The 21,523-nt window shown below is 42.9% G+C and overlaps 1 protein-coding gene across 2 annotated transcripts in view; it reads left to right on the top strand.

Moving 5' to 3' along the window:
- Positions 1-21,523, top strand: part of LOC143942662 (high affinity immunoglobulin gamma Fc receptor I-like) — a 46,180-nt gene that overhangs the window by 257 nt on the left and 24,400 nt on the right. For both annotated transcript variants that reach the window (XM_077464040.1, XM_077464041.1), the window contains exons 2-4: positions 1,116-1,136; positions 12,014-12,277; positions 12,361-12,630. In XM_077464040.1, the coding sequence (XP_077320166.1) occupies positions 1,116-1,136; positions 12,014-12,277; positions 12,361-12,630 (555 nt within the window). The remainder of the gene's footprint in view (positions 1-1,115; positions 1,137-12,013; positions 12,278-12,360; positions 12,631-21,523) is intronic.

Raw genomic sequence — 21,523 nt, 5'->3', positions numbered from 1 at the left:
GTTGTGGACAAAGTATGACGACACTTCTTCTTCTTCTTTTTCTTCTTCTTCTTCTTCTTCTTACTTTGTGTTCACCATCTAAAGGGGAATGTATGATTTATTTTGTTCCACGAGAAATACAATATGTTACAATTGTTTAGTATAATCCACTCTCAGTGATGGTGGATTGCATATTGTAAAAATGAGCTCTTGGCATCTGGGCAGAGCATATTTGTGACTCATGCTACTTTATAAGTATTTCTTGTAAGCTGTGTTTGTGGTCTTGTTGTCATACAGGCTGCATGTTTCCCATTTATCTAGAAAAGTCAGACCCACAAATGTGATTTTCAGAAGAGCTTTGTTTTAATTGCCAAAGTAAATGAAGACATAAGATGACTGTCAGCTCTAAGGAGAAAACTGTAGTAAGGTGGGGGCAATGCTAGGGCATGATACCGGGGTATGTCTCCTCGGTCTACTGCTGAGTGCTCCTTACCTCATGTCATTGAAATATTGTTTTAAGTTATATTCACATCCACAGTACATCTCAGAATCCCAGTAACTCCACTCCTGAACTTTTACAGCTTATAAAGGGTTGGGCGGACTGGTTGCTTGGTTAGTAAGGGGGGATCTGGAGGTTTCATAGTTCGGTTCTAGTAGTTATGTCACTGGAACTGCATAAGAGTGAAGAGAAAGGTGCTGGTTGAAATAAGCTTCATAAAGAGGTGGTGGGTTGGCTGGTGGCTACGTAAGGTACAATAGAAGTGTCTTGGTAAGGGGGGTTATGATGGATTCATAGAATGTTCTGATGGGTAAATAAACATGTCCACTTTGTAAGGGGGCTTATGGGGTGAATAAAAGGGCAGCTGATGCCTACCCAATGGTGGAATGGCAACACAAATGTCTGGTTGCTTAACACAACCTCTTCAAACCATAGCTTGTCATCTAAGAGAGAGTGGAAGTTCTGATCTTCTTCTGGTGACCTGAGGAAATTGGGATCCAAACATCTTTGTTATAATTTTTTTTTATAATTTCTAACTGAAAATGAAAGAAAGATAAATGATTGAAATGCATTAGATATGTTTTAATGACATGTACTGTACAAAATATTTTCTAAGAAGTGCATTTTGGCTTTTCAGCTTTGAACGTGGGAAGATCTGGTGAGTACAAACCTGATACTGGATAATGTGTCATAAATACAATAATACTAATGAGAAATAGTGAACAGGTTTGGATCATTGATTATAATCTTGTTAATAACTTTGCAATAAACCAGTATTTAAACCCCAAAGCAAACATTTATTATATTGCAGCTTGCTAATTACATACAATGGTTGTATTAGTTTAGGATTTTTAATCTATTTTCATCTGGTAATCCGGTCAGTAAGGTCAGTTGTTTTTCAACAGAAAAGCTCTCTTGAAGTTACAAGGATGAGACAGACCATATAACACAGACAGGAGTCCTTACAATGATCAGCTTTTATTTGTTTATGTAAAACCTTTATCCCAGAAAGAAAAATATGTTTGCTGTAACTGAATATAAAGTATTAACTGGTGGAGTTTGGCTCCAATCTGTTTTACTGTATATAAATCTTCTAGTACTTCTAACCCCCCCCCCCCCCCAGACTGACAAGGCTGTTGTCCAAATCTGCCCTCTGTGCTCTCCTTCATCCAGAGTGGGGGGGCGCTCTAATTCAGGAGGCATGTTACTGACCGGATAACCAGGAGAGAAAAGAGGGAATAAAGCCTAAAAAGAAAACAAATGTAGCCACTAAATTGTTAAGCTGCAATATATGACATGCAGCGCTTACTCCCGTAGGAGTCGCTGGAATTTTGCCCAGATTCTTCACCAGTGGTCTTTGATAAAGCACAATTCATGTGAAAAACATGTAAGCCGGGCCTCCCTTGCTTGTTCATGTAGTGCTCCTCATGTTCTTCAAAGTTTTCCCCTCTACTTCTGAAGGACGTTCAAGAACGTCCACTCAGAAGTAGAGAGCTCCCACCCGGCCGTATATATACATTGGCCGGGTGGGAAGTAGTTAAAAAACATTAGTGACAAAATGCAATAATAAACAATTGAATCCTGATTGACAAAAAGAACAAAAAAGTGAGTCCATATAGCATGTGATATCTGATGGACAAAACAGATAAAGAAAAACAGATCCAAACAAGTCCATACACAATATGTGAAAAACTTGATCACGGGGAAAAAATCCAAAACACCACAGAAATGTGGTATGACAAAAATTGTGGAACACATCCATTTTTAATCTTCAGGTTTAACCACTTCCCATCCCGTGTATTGTAATATGAGGGCTGCAAAGTGGCTCTGCCATCCCGAACGGCTGGCATATGAGGTCCTCGGCTTCCCGGCGGTCAAGGGTGCGTGCCCACACGGCATCACTCTGGAGCCGAGAGGAGACAGATCGTGTGTTTTCTTTGCTTTAATGCAGTTCTAAAGGTCTATACCAGTGATTCTCAACCAGGGTTCCTCCAGAGGTTGCTTGGGGTTCCTTCAGCATTGGCCAATTTCTGCCTCTCAGATAAGTTCCCACCGACACCATTGATCTATCTAGCTATCTGTAAGGAGGTAATTCTTCCCAATGACCACAAGTGTAAGGACCATTCTTCCCACTCACCATCACACTAATGTATCATGAGAATGAGATTTCTCATTTTTAGCAGGGGTTACCCGAGACCGGAGAACTATTTCAAGGGTTCCTCTCTGTTGAAAAGGTTGAGAAAGGTTGATCTATACAAAAACAGTGTGGGTTACTATTGTGCGGGTTAGCTAAATTTTTTAACATAATTGAGTTTAAATATTTATTTGAATGTATCACAGAAATACTTGTGGGGAAAGGCCATAGAGCTTAGATTTGAATTCGGATAAAAATTAAGTTCATCTGAAATGTCCAAAGTTCAAAACTGATGAAATGTTTACACATTTGTAAGGACATTTTACTGTGGATTGTGTCTTTGTATTTGGACTTGTTGATGCTGTCAGTAAACGGTGCTGCCACTAGTCAATGTCAAGCTCCATACCTGAGGGCTTTAGCCCAAATGTTTAGAAGCCTACTTTGCGGCAACTAAGTGTAGCAATAAAGTTACTTTAATAAAGGCAAAAGAATATCGCTCACAAAAAGAGTAAATCCTCAAGCATGTAGCGTTGTATAAAAAGGTCCTTGCCGTCACTAAACCCGGGCTACATCCTTCTGGGGTTCGAGGGCTGCGGTCCAAGCTGTTAGAAGCCTTGGAGGCTCTCAAGGCCTCCTGTATGCATGGAACAAAGAGCCTGGCAGATGTTGCGTCACAACTGGTTGTGATGCAAAGACGTGGCAACGCGTTTGCGGAGCTCCTTCTTCAGGCCGAGACTGGGTTTAGTGATGGCAAGGACCCTTTTATACAGAGCTGAGATTTGACTCTGTGAGTGATATTTTTTTACCTTTATTTAACCACTTTCAGACCGGACCATTTTGCTGGTAAATGACCAGAGGTCTTTTTACAATTTGGCACTGCGCTGCTTTAACTGGTAATTGCGCGGTCATGCAATGTTGTACCCAAACAAAATTTGCGTCCTTTTCTTCCCACAAATAGAGCTTTCTTTTGATGGTATTTGATTGCCTCTGCGATTTTTATTTTTTGCGATATAAACGTAAAAAGACCGCAAATTTTGAAAAAAAATGATATTTTCTAATTTTTGTTATTAGAAAAATCCAATAAACTCAATTTTAGTCATACATTTAGGCCAAAATGTATTCAGCCACATGTCTTTGGTAAAAAAAAAGTCAATAATTGTATATTTATTGGTTTGCGCAAAAGTTGTCACATCTACAAACTAAGGTACGTTTTCTGGAATTTACGCAGCTTTTAGTTAACGACTGCCTATCTCATTTCTTGAGGTACTAAAATGGCAGGGCAGTACAAAACCCCCCCAAATGACCCCATTTTGGAAAGTAGACCCCCTAAGGAAATTGATAAGTGGCATGTTGAGCCCATTGAATATTTTATTTTTTTGCCTCAAGCGATTGAATAATGACAACATTTTATTTTTATTTTTTTTACACAAAGTTGTCACTAAATGATATATTGCTCACGCATGCCATGGGCATATGTGAAATGACACCCCAAAATAAATTCTGCTGCTTCTCCTGAGTACGGGGATACCACATATGTGGGACTTTTTGGGAGCCTAGCCGCGTACGGGGCCCCGAAAACCAAGCACCGCCTTCAGGCTTTCTAAGGGCGTAAATTTTTGATTTCACTTCTCACTACCTATTACAGTTTTGAAGGCCATAAAATGCCAAGATGGCACAAACCCCCCACAAATGACCCCATTTTAGAAAGTAGACACCCCAAGCTATTTGCTGAGAGGCATGTTGAGTCCATGGAATATTTTATATTTTGCCACAAGTTGCGGAAAAATTACAAACTTTAATTTTTTTTTATTTTTTTTTCACAAAGTTGTCACTAAATGATATATTGCTCACACATGCTATGGGCATATGTGAAATGACACCCCAAAATAAATTCTGCTGCTTCTCCTGAGTACGGGGATACCACATGTGTGGGATTTTTTGGGAGCCTAGCCGCGTACGGGGCCCCCGAAAACCAAGAACCGCCTTCAGGTTTTCTAAGGGCGTAAATATTTGACTTCACTCCTCACTACCTATTACAGTTTTGAAGGCCATAAAATGCCAAGATGGCACAAAACCCCCACAAATGACCCCATTTTAGAAATTAGACACCCCAAGCTATGTGCTGAGAGGCATGTTGAGTCCATGGAATATTTTATATTTTGCCACAAGTTGCGGGAAAATTACAAACTTTTTTTTTTTATTTTTTTTTCACAAAGTTGTCACTAAAAGATATATTGCTCACGCATGCCATGGTCATATGTGAAATGACACCCCAAAATAAATTCTGCTGCTTCTCCTGAGTACGGGGATACCACATATGTGGGACTTTTTGGGAGCCTAGCCGCGTACGGGGCCCCGAAAACCAAGCACCGCCTTCAGGCTTTCTAAGGGCGTTACAGTTTTGAAGGCCATAAAATGCCAAGATGGCACAAACCCCCCCAAATGACCCCATTTTGGAAAGTAGACACCCCTAAATTTAGGGGTACACTAGTGAGACTAGGTAATAAATGGCGGGTGCCCTGAAACTATAAAAAAATAACTAACCAACCAGCGTCACCTGTAACAGTTATATGGTGATCACTGGTGAAAGGGTTAACTAGGGGGCAATCAGGGGGCTTTATGCGGTAGTATATGGGGGTCCCTGGCGCTATAAAAAGCTGCAGCGAACCTAAATACCTACCTGCCTAACTAGCGTCACCTGTGACACTAATACAGCGATCAGAAAAATGATCGCTTATTAGGCTGGGTTCACACTGGAGCGATGTGGGAACGCCACGAATCCGCGGCGGGTTCCCGCATCGCATGCCTCCCGGCGGCAGTTCACACTGCCCTATGCGAACTGCTGGGAGGGTCAGTGAAATGTTAATGACACCCCAGATCAGTTCGCATATCGCAGTGCGATCTGCAAACTCAGATCGCATGGTGTGAACACCCATGCGATCCGATTCTGCTGCGGACCAAAAAAAGGGTCCCGTGCGAGTTTGCGGCGGGTGCGGCGGGTGCGGCGGGTGCGGCGGGTGCGACACGAATTCAGCCATACTATCTGTATGGCTGAACTCGAATCGCACAGAGATCGGATGTGATTTGCACTGCAGTGCGGTGCGAATCACATCCGTTCTCATAAACCGCTGCAATGTGAACCCAGCCTTAGTGACACTGGCGACGGGGGGTGATCACGGGGTTAAACCTTTATTGGGGGGTTAGGGGGGTACCTTAGAACTAAAGGGGGCTAACCCTAACTGCCCTAACAGTTATTACAGTCACAAATGACACCCGCTGGGTGATCAGGGGGTTAAACCTTTATTAGGTAATAAATGGCGGGTGCCCTGAAACTATAAAAAAATAACTAACCAACCAGCGTCACCTGTAACAGTTATATGGTGATCACTGGTGAAAGGGTTAACTAGGGGGCAATCAGGGGGCTTTATGCGGTAGTATATGGGGGTCCCTGGCGCTATAAAAAGCTGCGGCGAACCTAAATACCTACCTGCCTAACTAGCGTCACCTGTGACACTAATACAGCGATCGCTTATTAGGCTGGGTTCACACTGGAGCGATGCGGGAACGCCACGAATCCGTGGCGGGTTCCCGCATCGCATGCCTCCCGGCGGCAGTTCACACTGCCCTATGCGAACTGCTGGGAGTGTCAGTGAAATGTTAATGACACCCCCAGATCAGTTCGCATATCGCAGTGCGATCTGCAAACTCGGATCGCATGGTGTGAACACCCATGCGATCCGATTATGCTGCGGACCAAAAAAAGGGTCCCGTGCGAATTTGCGGCGGGTGCGGCGGGTGTGGCGGGTGCGGTGAATGGCTGAACTCGAATCACACAGAGATCGGATGTGATTTGCACTGCAGTGCGGTGCGAATCACATTCGCTCTCATAAACCGCTGCAATGTGAACCCAGCCTTAGTGACACTGGCGACGGGGGGTGATCACGGGGTTAAACCTTTATTGGGGGGTTTAGGGGGGTACATTAGAACTAAAGGGGGCTAACCCTAACTGCCCTAACAGTTATTACAGTCACAAATGACACCAATGCAAAAAAAAAAAAAAAAATGACATTGGTGTCACTGTGACTGGGGGGCAGGGGTAATTGGGGGGGTGATCGGGGGGGTGTGAGTGTGCCTGGCATGTTCTACTGTGTAGTGTCGTGTTGGTGCAACTCACCGATCCTCTCTCCTCGGTGTCGGAACGAAAAATACCGACACGGAGGAGAGATTACATCACTTCCTCTCCTGTGTTTACATTACAGGAGAGGAAGTGATGTCACGGAGCATTTTCATTCGTCGGGAGCGATCGCGAGGGGGTGGCCATGAATGAATGGCCGTCCCCTCGTCCGGGATCGCTCCCGAACGAATACCGACCACCGCGGGCACCGGGCGGGGGCCCGATCGGGCCCCCGACCCGCGGGAAGGCAGGGACGTACATGTACGCCAATATGCCTGCCCGTGCCATTCTGTCGACGTACATCGTCGTGCGGCGGTCGGGAAGTGGTTAAGGAACTTTATTGGCATTAGTTGGCATTTGTCTCTTCCTCCTTGTGCCCTCACAGAGCGGCTTCTTACTCCCAGACTGAGCTGCCACAACAGTGAGCTTCTCTTCATGTGGACCTTAGTTTATATCTATGGACTTTCTATTGTGAACTCTTACCCCATTTTCCCCATATTAGCACCAATTCTTTTTTGTTTTTGCCTTCTTGTGGCTTGTGTCTCTGAATTTAGGTCTTTTGGCATTCAATTCAGTCAAAGACAAGAGACAAATAGGCCTTTTTCTGACAATTAATACATCTGAGTATGAATTTTAGTTTTTCAGGAAATGTGGATGTATCCAAATTTCCAAATTACAATAGTACTAAATTTAACCACTTCCCGCCCGGCCTATAGCAGAATGATGGCCGGGCGGTGGTCAAGTTCATGGCCGGGCGCATCATGGCGAACGGTGGTGCGGTGTGATCGCTACACCGATCTCAGTAAAGAACCTCCGTTGGAGGCTCTTTACCACATGATCAGCTGTGTCGTATCACAACTGATCACAATGTAAACAGGAAGAGGATTTTAATCACTCGCATCTGACAGGTACGAGTAGAGGAGAGCCGATTGGCAGGGGGGGTCTGTACTGATTATTTATCAGCGCAGCCCCCCCCCCCCCCTCGGATGCCCACACTGGACCACTGGGGAAGCCGTCAGGACCACCAGGGAAGCACCTAACATGTGGATGGCCAGGTACATCCCCCATGGCCATCCACATGTGAAAATAAATGCCCAGCATATGCCAATCAGTTCCCACAAATAGGCACTGACTGGCACCTCTATAGCACAATAAAAATCAGTGATGCCCAGCAATGCCACCCATCAGTGTCATCAGTGCCACCCATCAGTGCCCATACATGACCATCAGTGCCCACCCATAAGTGCCCATCAGTGCCACCTATGAGTGCCCATCAGTGCTGCATACCAGTGCCACCTATCAGTACCCATCAGTGACGCCTATCAGTGCCCATCATCAGTGGCCCTCAGTGACACATCATTGGTGCCCATCAGTGCCGCCTTATCAGTGCCCATCAATGCAGCCATATCAGTGTCCATCATTGAAGAAGAAAACGTACTTATTTACAAAAAAAATTAACAGAAACAAAGAAAAACTATTTTTTTTGTTAAATTTTCTTTAAATTGTCTTTTTTTTTATTTGTTTGCGCAAAAAATAAAAATTGCAGAGGTGATCAAATACCACCAAAAAAAGCTCTATTTGTGGGAACAAAATGATAAAAAATGTGTTTGGGTGCATCGTAGCACGATCGCACAATTGTCATTCAATTTGCGACAGCCCTGAAAATTGGCCTGGGTAGGAAGGTGTATAAGTGTTGATATTCAAGTGTTGGTACTGAAGTGGTTAAATGAATCAGAAATAACGAAAAAAAAATTCAGACGAAATTCTAATTCGAATAATTTTTGAATGGTTTTCTTTTTTTTATCATTTAAAAGTTTATTTCAAAATTAAGCATGGATACAATCAGTAAAGCATTTGTATAAACCTTACAGAATATATTTATCATTAGCATAAAACAGAACAATTTGTACTACGAAGGTTTCAATGGTGGATTTTTCACCTTTATGGGATGTTTCCCGATATAACTACTAGTGATCAATCATATATCTAGAATATCATCTATAAATGCTTTAAGTGAGCCTAAGTAGCCCTATAGAACCAGTAATAAAGGTAAAAGATAGAGAGATAGAGTGTCACCTTTTAATGGATGACACATTGAGAAAGAGAGAAAAAAAGAAAAGGTGGGGGGGGGGGGGGTCAGGGGAGAGGAAGAGAGCCAGTAATAGGTTGGGTACCCTTGTTTGGTCCTTCTTTAGGTCTGTATCAGAGACTGAATCAAATGTCGAAGAATACCTGAAAATGATCCAAGGTTGCCAGGTATCGTTGAACTTGTCTATATTTTTGAATGGTTTTCAAATTGTAATAGATTTTGAATTCAGAAAGTTTTCGAATTCAAATAGTTTTCAAATTCAAATTCAAAAACGTATTCCAATTTCCAAAGAGAACAAAATAAAATAGAAGATAAAGGAATAGAATAGAAAAAAAAATGGACTAGAAAAGAATATAACATAAAATAAAAGAATATAATATAATAGTGTAAAACAGAACAAAATAGAATAGAAAATAAAAGAACAGAAAAGACGAGAATATAATAGAAACAAATAGAATAGAACGGTGACATTGGTCGCCTAGACAAAGAGGGTGAATCACCCCAGTGGGGGGTCACAGATAGTTATAAAACCTTGACGTAAGATCTAATCCTTCCACAATGGATACAAAAAAAATCCTGAAATCCTTTTAATGGAGTTTGATTGCTTCAGGCAATTGGACTGATCAGAACATCTTATGCAGGAACCAGAAGACATGTGCTGTGTAAGGCCGCGTACACACGCGGGGACTGTCTGCCGAAACTAAGTTCATCAAACAGTCCGCTCAAACTTTTGAATGAACGAACACGCCCACACACGGCACTTTTTGAGCGGACAAATACGGCAAACTTTGTTCGTCGTACTAAGTCCGCGCAACTTTTGAAATGAACGGACTCGCCCATACACGAGGCAACAGTCCGCTCATTTCGAGCGCGTGTGCAGGTAGGCGGGGCCCGCGACGGAGACGTCGCGGGCTCCGCCGCCTGGAATGTACTTAAAGGGGAACCCCAACGCCGAAAAAAATCGGCGTGGGGGTCCCCCCCAAAGTCCACAACAGACCCTTGTCCGAGCACGCTACCTGGCCGGCCAGGAAAGGGGGGCGAGCGAGCGCGCCCCCCCTCCCGAGCCGTACCAGGCCGCGTGCCCTCAACATGGGGGGTGCCTTGGGGAAGGGGGGGGGCGCGCGGCCCCCCCACCCCAAAGCACCTTGTCCCCATGTTGATGAGGACAAGGGCCTCTTCCCGACAACCCTGGCCGTTGGTTGTCGGGGTCTGCGGGCGGGGGGCTTATCGGAATCCGGGAGCCCCCTTTAATAAGGGGGCCCCCGGATACCGGCCCCCCACCCTATGTGAATGAGTATGGGGTACAATGTACCCCTACCCATTCACCTGTAAAATAAAAGTACCCAAAAAAAAAACACAACACACGAGATAAAATATTTTATTGCACAGCTCCGGGGGTCTTCCGTCTTCGGGGGTCTTCTCGCCGGACTCCTCCGCTATCTTCTTGTAGCTCTTTTGCTAGCGGAGGAGTCCGGCTTTCTTCCTCCCCGCCGCCGGCCTCTTCTCCCGACTTCGGGGGTCTTGTCCCCCTCTTCGGTTCTTCTGCCGGGCCACCGCGCCTTCTTATAGCTCTTTTACAGGCGGTGGCCCGGTCTTCTGTCGCCGCTGTCGCCACCTTCCGTTCTTCTTCTTGTTCTTCTTCTTCTTCTCTAGGAGATGTTGACACGTCGCTCTCTCCGGCCGGAATGCCAGAGCCGCGCTGCGCGGTCACTTATATAGTGACAATGGGGCGGTGTCACATGGTATATGTCACATGGGTTGGTCACATGGGTTGATGTCACATGGGGACTATGACATCGTAAGGGGGCGGGGTCACCATGTGACCAACCCATGTGACATATACCATGTGACACCGCCCCATTGTCACTATATAAGTGGCCGCACAGCGCGGCTCTGGCATTCCGGCCGGAGAGAGCGACGTGTCAACATCTCCTGGAGAAGAAGAAGAAGAAGAAGAACAAGAAGAAGAACGGAAGGCGGCGGCGACAGAAGACCGGGCCACCGCCTGCAAAAGAGCTATAAGAAGGCGCGGTGGCCCGGCAGAAGAACCGAAGAGGGGGACAAGACCCCCGAAGTCGGGAGAAGAGGCCGGCGGCGGGGAGGAAGAAAGCCGGACTCCTCCGCTAGCAAAAGAGCTACAAGAAGATAGCGGAGGAGTCCGGCGAGAAGACCCCCGAAGACGGAAGACCCCCGGAGCTGTGCAATAAAATATTTTATCTCGTGTGTTGTGTTTTTTTTTGGGTACTTTTATTTTACAGGTGAATGGGTAGGGGTACATTGTACCCCATACTCATTCACATAGGGTGGGGGGCCGGTATCCGGGGGTCCCCTTATTAAAGGGGGCCCCCTTATTAAAGGGGGCTCCCGGATTCCGATAAGCCCCCCGCCCGCAGACCCCGACAACCAACGGCCAGGGTTGTCGGGAAGAGGCCCATGTCCTCATCAACATGGGGACAAGGTGCTTTGGGGTGGGGGGGCCCCCATGTTGAGGGCACGCGGCCTGGTACGGCTCAGGAGGGGGGGCGCTCGCTCGCCCCCCTTTCCTGGCCGGCCGGGTAGCGTGCTCGGACAAGGGTCTGTTGTGGACTTTGGGGGGACCCCCACGCCGATTTTTTTCGGCGTTGGGGTTCCCCTTTAAGTCCATACCAGGCGGCGGGGCCCGCGACGTCTCCTTCGCGGGCCCCGCCTACCTGGAGACGCGCTCGAAATGAGCAGACTTTCCTCCGAGCGGGAACAGTTTGCTCATTTCGAAAGTGGCCTACACACGGGCGGACTGTCCGCTCAAACCAAGTTTCAGTGGACAGTTTTTTGGAATTTCCGAAAAACTTTGTTCGTCAAACTGTCCGCTGAAACTGTCCGCTGAAGCCCCACACACGAGCGGACTGTCCGCTGAAACACTGTTCAGCGGACAAAGTTGAGCGAACAGTCCGCCCGTGTGTACGCGGCCTTAGGGGAGTTGTTTTCACTTTTGTAAACACAGATCCACCAACATGTTGGACAATCTCTGTGCCCAGGACTACAAACATTCCCATTTCTATAGAGAAATGTATTTTTCTCATACAAGATGTGTTCACCTCTCTGTGTTTTGCTGCACACTGTGCTCTCTATGTGTTCTGTGTGATCTCTTTTCTTCTATAGGAGGGGCCATCAAACCTGTGGTGACCTTCACACCCAACTGGGGGAATATATTATATCTTGACGATGTGACTCTAACATGTGATGTGCCGTCTACTGCACCAGAGGAGCCCCGGACCTATCACTGGTACAAAGATAAGAGACCAATACCTGGAGATCAACAGACACTTCATATCATCGAATCCTTAGGACGGGACAGTGGAGATTACCAGTGCCAGACCATCGGTGGTGATATCAGTGATCCCGTCTTCCTAAATGTTACCGAACGTGAGTCGTCCATCTCATCTCCATCATTTCAGATTGTTTGGTGTGAATAGAACAACCTAAAGTATCATTTTATTACATTTTAGGTTATGTTCTCCTGCAGAGACTTCCATCTCTCATCTATGAAGGAGACCCCCTGACTCTGAGATGTCATCATCATAGATTTTGTAAAGCAATAAACCCAAAATTCTACAAGGATGATCAGGAGATAAAACCATCAGGATCCGACTCCACATTCCATATTCCTAATATAACGAGGAGTCAGTCTGGACGGTACAAATGTACTAAACAAATACAACCTTGTTATACTCCAAATGTACAAGAGCTCTCAGATGAATCCTTTATCTCTGTGAAAGGTAAACTAAAATCCTAATTAGAACTGTATCCTTAGAAATATTGGTTGATCCAGAGAAAGATGAACTCCCACAAAATTGCTCTTTAGAGTTGACTTTGTTGCAAAAAGTGTACTTTCCTAACTTTTATAAACCATTTAAATCCCATTTTTTCCCTAGCTCCCTAGCTGCACCCCCCCCCCCCCCCCCCATCAAAAAAACATCTCCGAAGTGGATTCAAACACAGCAAAAAGTGGCTCAGCATGGAAGACATGATTATTTGGGCTCACAAATAAAAAAAAAATCATTTGGATTTTAGCCCCTTCCCGCCAAGCGTACGCAGATGTGCATACTCGGCTTCCGGGGGGTATACCGGGATGATGCCTGCAGGCATCATCCCGGTACCGTTTTTCAATTGGCTTTCCAGCCATAAAAACCGATGCGGCTAAAAGCCATTCGGCTGCTATGCTGGAGGAGCCGGAGGGGACATCCCCCCCCCTCCCGCCGCCTCCCGCTGCTCTTACCGGGGCTCCCGTTCATTCAGGAGCCCCGATCAAACATCCAATTCCTCCGGCGTCTAGTGAGGGACTGGAATGAAGCTGTAAGCAGCTTCATTGCAGTCTCCTAATAGTAAACACAGAAGCGACATCATGACGTCACTTCCCGTTTACTCGGCTGCCAATGGCGCCGGATTTAAAAATATATACACTATTCAGAATCGCAGAAAATGGCGATCTGAATACTTTGAAGTGTAAAGGAGGGATGGGGGGTCTTTTAGACCCCCCGATCCCTCCATAAAGAGTACCTGTCACCACCTATTACTGTCACAAGAGATATTTACATTCCTTGTGACAGCAATAAAAGTGATCAAAAGATCAAAAGATTTAAAAAAAAAAACAATTTATTCATTTTAAAATAAATAAAGAATTATTTTTTTTTAAAGTGCCCCCCCCCCCACCCACGTCGCCGCAAGCTCGCACAGCAAAGAAAATGCATAAGGAAATCGCATCTGATCATGCACGGGTCACTTTAATGTGCTTCACTGCAATCACCTAGATTTGGCTCTGTTTTATATCATTGTTTGCCACTTTTTGTTACATATATTTTGTCACTTAATCAATCACTTGCACATTATACCCTTGTTCATGCATTTTGGTGTTTGCAGCATAACATATGCATTCCTGTGTTTGCAGTATATGCACCTAGTCACTTTTGAGCTATTCTTATATATTATGCACTGGATCACTTTTAGATGTATCAATGCACGTCTGCATTTTTAAAAAAAGATTGTTTGAATATTTTTTCTTATTGTACATTTGCACCTTATTAATTTTTTACCTACTTTGAAGGTTCAGTTTAATCTTTCACTATTGTTTTATAATCATGGTTTCAAATTAGCGCATCACACCTGTATCTTGTTTTAAAACATGTGAGGTATCGCCGCGATCGTCAGAGTGAAAGCAATAATTCTAGCACTAGACCTCCTCTGTAACTCTAACCTGGTAACCGAAAAAAAATTAAAGCGTCTCCTATTGAGATTTTTAGGTACCGTAGTTTGTCGTCATTCCACGAGTGCGTGCAATTATAAAGTGTGACATGTTTGGTATCTATTTACTCAGCGTAACATTATCTTTCACATGATGCAAAACAATTGGCTAATTGGCTGTTTTTTTTTTTTTTTTTTAATTCGTGAAAATGTCCCTTTTCCCAAAAAGTTGCATTTAAAACACCGCTGCGCAAATAACATGTGACATAAAATATTGCAACAATCGCTGTTTTATTCTCTAGAGTCTCTGCTAAAAAAAAAAAATATATATATATATATATATATATATATATATATATATATATATAATGTTTGGGGGTTTTCTAGCCAAAAAAAATGGATTTTAACTTATAAACACCAAATGTCAAAAATAGGCTTAGTCATGAAAGGGTTAAAAACTTCCTAGAGGAACCTGTCATAATACAGTGGCTTGTGATGTATTTGTGTGCCAAGACTTCCATTCAGCTCTGGAGGCGGTCATTGTGTGAATGTTGGGTGTGGTTCTAGTTCCAGGGGCAGAATAGACCTGTACAGCCTCCCATAGAGACACACCTGTCCCGGAACCAGAACCACCTCCAGCAGGCTGGGGACTCCTCCATAACCGGATGGGAGGATCAGATAAGTACGGGTACAGCTGTACTAACATTACACATATTGAAAGTTTCCTTCTTAAAGTAAAATCAAACCCTTAGTGTTATTTTACCTTAGCATATTGAGCAAAAAATAAATAAAAAATCCCCATTAATCTGGTAAAATTCTTATCCTGACATTGCAGATTACAATTGTCAATGTAGCTGGCTCCGGCTTCCCTGATCTTCTGGTCTTCACAGGAAAGAACTAACAGTGGACAGCACATTTTCTAGGCAGTCTGCTTGCTTGGAGAAGGTGGAGGAGAGAGAAATAGGATGGGGGGGGGTAGGATAAGGGAGGAAAGTGCCTTGCCATCCTAGCCTATGAAGCTGTGTCTTTCTATTGATGCGCACAGTGTAGGGAGACACAACTCTAGTCCCTGAATGCAAGGGTGGCTCCAAAGAATGCTGCAAGAGAAAGGAATCACCCTTAATCACTTCAATACCCGGCAGTCCCCCCTCCCCCCCCTTCCTGCCCAGGCCAATTTTCAGCTTTCAGCACTCTCACTTTTTAAATGACAATTGCGCGGTCATGCTACACTGTACCAAAACTACATTGTTATCATTTTGTTCCCCCAAACAGAGATTTCTCTTAGTGGTATTTGATCACCTTTGGGTTTTTTTTTTTTTTGCTAAACAAATAAAAAAAAGACTGAAAATGTTGGGAAAAAAATTCTTTGTTTCTGTTATAAAATTTAGTAAATACGGATTTTTTTCCCCTTCACTGAAGGGCATTGATAAGGCGGCATGGATGGGCACTGATGAGGTGGCACCAATTAGGTGGCCCTGATGGGCACTGATATGCAGCACTGATGTGCACTGAAAGGCTGCACTGATGGGCACTTATGGGTGGCACTGATAGGCGGCACTGATCAGCACTGATAGGTGGCACTGATGGGCACTGTTGGGTGGCACTGATGGACACTGATAGGCATCACTGATGGCACTGGCAGCCATTGCTGATGGGCACTGATTGGTATCTGTCTGGGTATTAACTGTCATCCCTGGTGGTCCAGGGTGGCCATCCATTGTGGGCATCCCTGGTTGTCCAGTGTGGGCATCCGTGCGGGGGGCTGTCAGGAGAGCAGCTGATTGGCTCTCCTCTACTCACGTCTGTCTGCGCGAGTGAGGAAAAGCCGATATACAGCTTTTCCTGTTTACACTGTGATCAAATGTGATTGGACACGGCTGATCACATGGTAAAGAGCCTCCATCAGAGACCCGTAGACCCAAATAATGCTGAGATCAGCTTCAACCGGGTCTCGAATCTAGTAACCCGGACATGACATCACTTCCGGTTTACAGAAGACTTTAAGGCGCCAAATAAAAAATAAAAAATTACAGCATTCAAAACTCCCAAACTTTTTGAATACTATTATATACAAAGGAGGAATTTGGAGTCTTATAGACCCCATATCCCTTCATAAAGAGTACCTGTCACTACCTAATAATGTGAAAAGGGATGTTTACATTCCTTCTGACAGCAATAAAAGTGATCAAAACATTTTTTTTTCAAAATAAAATGTGCGATCACTATTGACGTGTCGGGGGCTGTTTAATATGCAGGTGGGCTGTGTAATATAAAGGTGTCCAGAGGTGTGGGGGCTGTGTAATGTAAAGGCGTCCAGAGGTACGGGGGCTGTGTAATGTAAAGGCGTCCAGAAGTGCAGGGGCTGTGTAATGTAAAGGGGTCCAGAGATACAGGGGCTGTGTAATGTAAAGGGGTCCAGAGGTACAGGGGCTGTGTAATGTAAAGGCATCCAGAAGTGCAGGGGCTGTGTAATGTAAAGGGGTCCAGAGGTGCGGTGCTGTGTAATGTAAAGGGGTCCAGAGGTGCGGGCTGTGTAATGTAAAGGGGTCCTGAGGTACAGCGGCTGTGTAATGTAAAATGATCCAGAGGTACAGGGGCTGTGTAATGTAAAGGGATCCAGAGGTACGGGGGCTGTGTAATGTAAAGGCGTCCAGAAGTGCAGGGGCTGTGTAATGTAAAGGGGTCCAGAGGTGCGGGGCCGTGTAATGTAAAGAGGTCCAGAGGTACTGGGGCTGTGTCATGTAAAGGGGTCCAGAGGTACAGCGGCTGTGTAATATAAAATGATCCAGAGGTACAGGGCCTGTGTAATGTAAAGGGGTCCAGAGGTACAGGGGCTGTGTAATGTAATATGATCCAGAGGCACAGGGGCTGTGTAATGTAAAGGGGTCTAGAGGTGCGGGGCTGTGTAATGTAAAGGGATCCAGAGGTACTGGGGCTGTGTAATGTAAAGGGATCCAGAGGTACGGGGGCTGTGTAATGTAAAGGGAAAAAACAAGTAGAAAAGCGGCACTTAGTAAAACGAGCTTCAATTCATAATGTTACAAATATCTGTCACTTACATCTGACAGACAGAAAGCTGGGCGTAAGCAAGGTAAAAAACTGTGGTCCTCAGCATGTCATCTGCGTGTCCAGTAAAGCAACCAGAGCCCCTAGTGTTGATCGCGAGATGCTGGGGGGGAACCCGGCTATGTCTCGCAGCTGACAGATTGCAGAGCGGCTCACGGAGACAGCGTGTAATGTCACAGATGCAGGGGAACACACCGCATTTCTGAGCATGCGCGGGATCCGTATTTTTTTTAATTTTTTTAATATCAGAAAATTTATGGCTAGACAATAATCTTATGGGGATTTTTTACAGAGATTTATTCATTTAAACCAATTTTAATTGCTTAATAATTTGATTAATGAGATTGTTCTTTTATGTTTTTTCTATGTGTACTGTAAAGGGGTCCAGAGGGGTGGGACTGTGTAATGTAAAAGGGTCCTGAGGTACAGGGGCTGTGTAATGTAAAATATAAAAAATGGGCCCTCGCGCCACTAAGTGCTAAAAGTGAAAGTATATCTAAATACGTGTATAGCCAAAAATGGAAAATATACCAAAAATTAAAATATAAAATAAACAATAAAGTGATACAAAAGTGCAAGTGCTACTTAGTAATGCAAAAAAATGCAGCGGGACAAGATAGTGAACACAAACTATCACATGGAATAAATAAAATAAAGAGTCCTGCGCAAATCGTGCCACTTAAAAAATACACAAATATATATAAATGTAAAAAAATGTGAAACAGTCAATATATAAATAGGAATAAAAAAATATATAAATCCCAAAAATCACACACCAATGAGTGGGATAAAATGTGAAAAGAAAAAAAGAAAAAAGGACGAGACCAGATGTTCCAAAGTTCACAAATCCAGGCTCTCAGAACTCTCACCTTAGGATGAAATGTATAAGCAAATCAAAATATAGCCCCAGAAACTTCTCCTTTGCTTCTCTCTATAAGGCCACTAAGGAATTGCAGGTAAAGAATGTAATAAACACTTCCGCCACTAGAGGGCCAATCCCAGCTCCTAAGTATTGCACTGCAGATACAAGCTTCTATTCCGTAGTGTATGGCTCGAAAAAAAACACAAAGGAGAGGGGGAAGGGGAGAGAGAGAGGGAACTCCAATCGTGTAGTAGTTCAAAATAAGCAGATAAATTTATTAAAAAATAGCCAAGACTCTCACATTTCAAACATTAAAAAATACAGAGAGAGGAAGATGGTGATCTGGCATCTTCCGCCAGTCTTACGCTACTTCCGGTTTGTCCTACGGCCACTCCCTACGCGTTACGTCATACCACGTGACTTCTTCATGGGGATGATGATAGGCCGTTCGAAATATCCATATATATCGAAAAAACCGGAACCGGAAGTGTCCGATCGGCCATTTTGGAAGAGGTAAGCAGGATATAAACATGTATAGACCGGATATAGTAACTCGGCCATCTTGCTCCTCATAAATGGTAAAGCGGAAGTGTACATCGCCGCCATCTTATAGACCGGAAATAATCCCTCGGCCATCTTGCTCCTCATATATGATACAGCGGAAATACACATTCCCACCATCTTGAAAACAGACAATGGACTCGAACGGAAAAAAATGCTAATACTATGTAAACAGCGCATAAAGATAGAGTACTAAATGGAAAAGAAGCTAAATATATCTAGCATTATTTCCATATAATAAAATAGACAAAATATATAATAAAAAACGCCAGTTTGGAATAATAGAGGAATATTTATAAATGACATAATAGACAATACAAGTATAATGGAGATATGCCTGGAAACTAAAAATTGTAGCATATCGACCAATATGCCTAATCTATATAATAAAAACTGGCGACAATATCCGCCCCACAAAATGCTAGAAAAATTTACTAAAATATATATAAAAAATAATATGACAGATGAAATAAGAAAAAATGGAATATAAAATAATCGATAAAAATGGACCATTAAAATAATCATCCTCAAAGTGGGTAAATAAGATGACATACCGGAAATAGAGCAGGACTTTACATCAAAATATGTCCTATCACAATATTTCCCACAAAGGGATAAAATATTAAGGCATATTAAACAACATAACCCATAATATAAATTAATTAATATAAAAAATTACTTAAAAAACAATTAAGATCAAAATCGTCATTTAGACCATCAGAATAAAAAGATCTCATAGTAAAAATCCATCTAGATTCCTTCTGACTAATACTTCTAATTTTATGACTACTCCTCCATGAGGGGTTGAATCTTTCGATACCCCAAAATTCTAGATGGGAGGGGTCCCTATTGTGCACTTGGTCAAAATGCCTAGAAACACTATGTTGTGGAAAGCCCTTTAAAATGTTCTGTATATGCTCTTTAAGTCTGACTTTGAGCGCTCTTTTAGTTCTTCCAATATATTGTAACTTGCAACTGCATTGTAAACAATATACCACACCTTCCATATGGCATCCTATAAAATCTCGTATCACGTGTGTTTCTCCAGTGATGGTACTAGTAAAATCAGTTCTTTTATTCTGAAATTTTTTGGCGTGTCGAAATGTAAAGCAATTTTTACAAGGATAAAAACCTTTTCCCGTAAAAAAGGTAAAATCTCTTTTGGGAGGTGGTTCAACCACAGATTTGGCAATGATATCTCTCAACGTGGGAGCCCTTTTATAAATAACATTCGGTTTTTCCGGCAACATTTTGCCCAAATCCTTGTCTTTTTTGAGAATATGCCAGTGTCGACTCAGCAACCTGGAGATCTCTTTATGTTGTACATTATAGTCCAGTATAATGGAAGGAACTTCATAATTAAATGTATTTCTATCTTTGTTGTTATTTTCAAGCATCTTAAACCTATCCATACATTTAACGTGTTCAATTTCTTTTTTTAAAAAGGAGTCATCATACCCCTTTTCCTTAAATCTAGTAGCAATTAGATCCGCCTGTTTCAAATAATCCTCAATTTTACTACAATTTCTTCTAATTCGAACCAGTTGTCCTTTGGGTATGTTAAATAACCATGGCTTAAAATGGCAGCTATTGATGGAAATATAGCTATTGGCATAAAAGGGCTCCCACGTTGAGAGATATCATTGCCAAATCTGTGGTTGAACCACCTCCCAAAAGAGATTTTACCTTTTTTACGGGAAAAGGTTTTTATCCTTGTAAAAATTGCTTTACATGTCAACACGCCAAAAAATTTCAGAATAAAAGAACTGATTTTACTAGTACCATCACTGGAGAAACACACGTGATACGAGATTTTATAGGATGCCATATGGAAGGTGTGGTATATTGTTTACAATGCAGTTGCAAGTTACAATATATTGGAAGAACTAAAAGAGCGCTCAAAGTCAGACTTAAAGAGCATATACAGAACATTTTAAAGGGCTTTCCACAACATAGTGTCTCTAGGCATTTTGACCAAGTGCACAATAGGGACCCCTCCCATCTAGAATTTTGGGGTTTCGAAAGATTCAACCCCTCATGGAGGGGTAGCCATAAAATTAGAAGTATTAGTCAGAAGGAATCTAGATGGATTTTTACTATGAGATCTTTTTATCCTGATGGTCTAAATGTCGATTTTGATCTTAATTGTTTTTTAAGTAATTTTTAATATTAAATAATTTATATTATGGGTTATGTTGTTTAATATGCCTTAATATTTTATCCCTTTGTGGGAAATATTGTGATAGGACATATTTTGATGTAAAGTCCTGCTCTATTTCCGGTATGTCATCTTATTTACCCACTTTGAGGATGATTATTTTAATGGTCCATTTTTATCGATTATTTTATATTCCATTTTTTCTTATTTCATCTGTCATATTATTTTTTATATATATTTTAGTAAATTTTTCTAGCATTTTGTGGGGCGGATATTGTCGCCAGTTTTTATTATATAGATTAGGCATATTGGTCGATATGCTACAATTTTTAGTTTCCAGGCATATCTCCATTTTACTTGTATTGTCTATTATGTCATTTATAAATATTTCTCCATTATTCCAAACTGGCGTTTTTTATTATATATTTTGTCTATTTTATTATATGGAAAATATGCTAGATATATTTAGCTTCTTTTCCATTTAGTACTCTATCTTTATGGGCTGTTTACATAGTATTAGCATTTTTTTCCGTTCGGGTCCATTGTCTGTTTTCAAGATGGTGGGAATGTGTATTTCCGCTGTATCATATATGAGGAGCAAGATGGCCGAGGGATTATTTCCGGTCTATAAGATGGCGGCGATGTACACTTCCGCTTTACCATTTATGAGGAGCAAGATGGCCGAGTTACTATATCCGGTCTATACATGTTTATATCCTGCTTACCTCTTTCAAAATGGCCGATCGGACACTTCCGGTTCCGGTTTTTTCGATATATATGGATA

Source organism: Lithobates pipiens, unplaced genomic scaffold, assembly GCF_037356315.1.
Source record: "Lithobates pipiens isolate NorthernLeopardFrog02 unplaced genomic scaffold, aLitPip1_a1.2 Scaffold_30, whole genome shotgun sequence".
NCBI lineage: Eukaryota > Metazoa > Chordata > Amphibia > Anura > Ranidae > Lithobates > Lithobates pipiens.
Note: the sequence above shows the minus strand (reverse complement) of the source record. Positions and strands in the feature narration are given on the sequence as shown.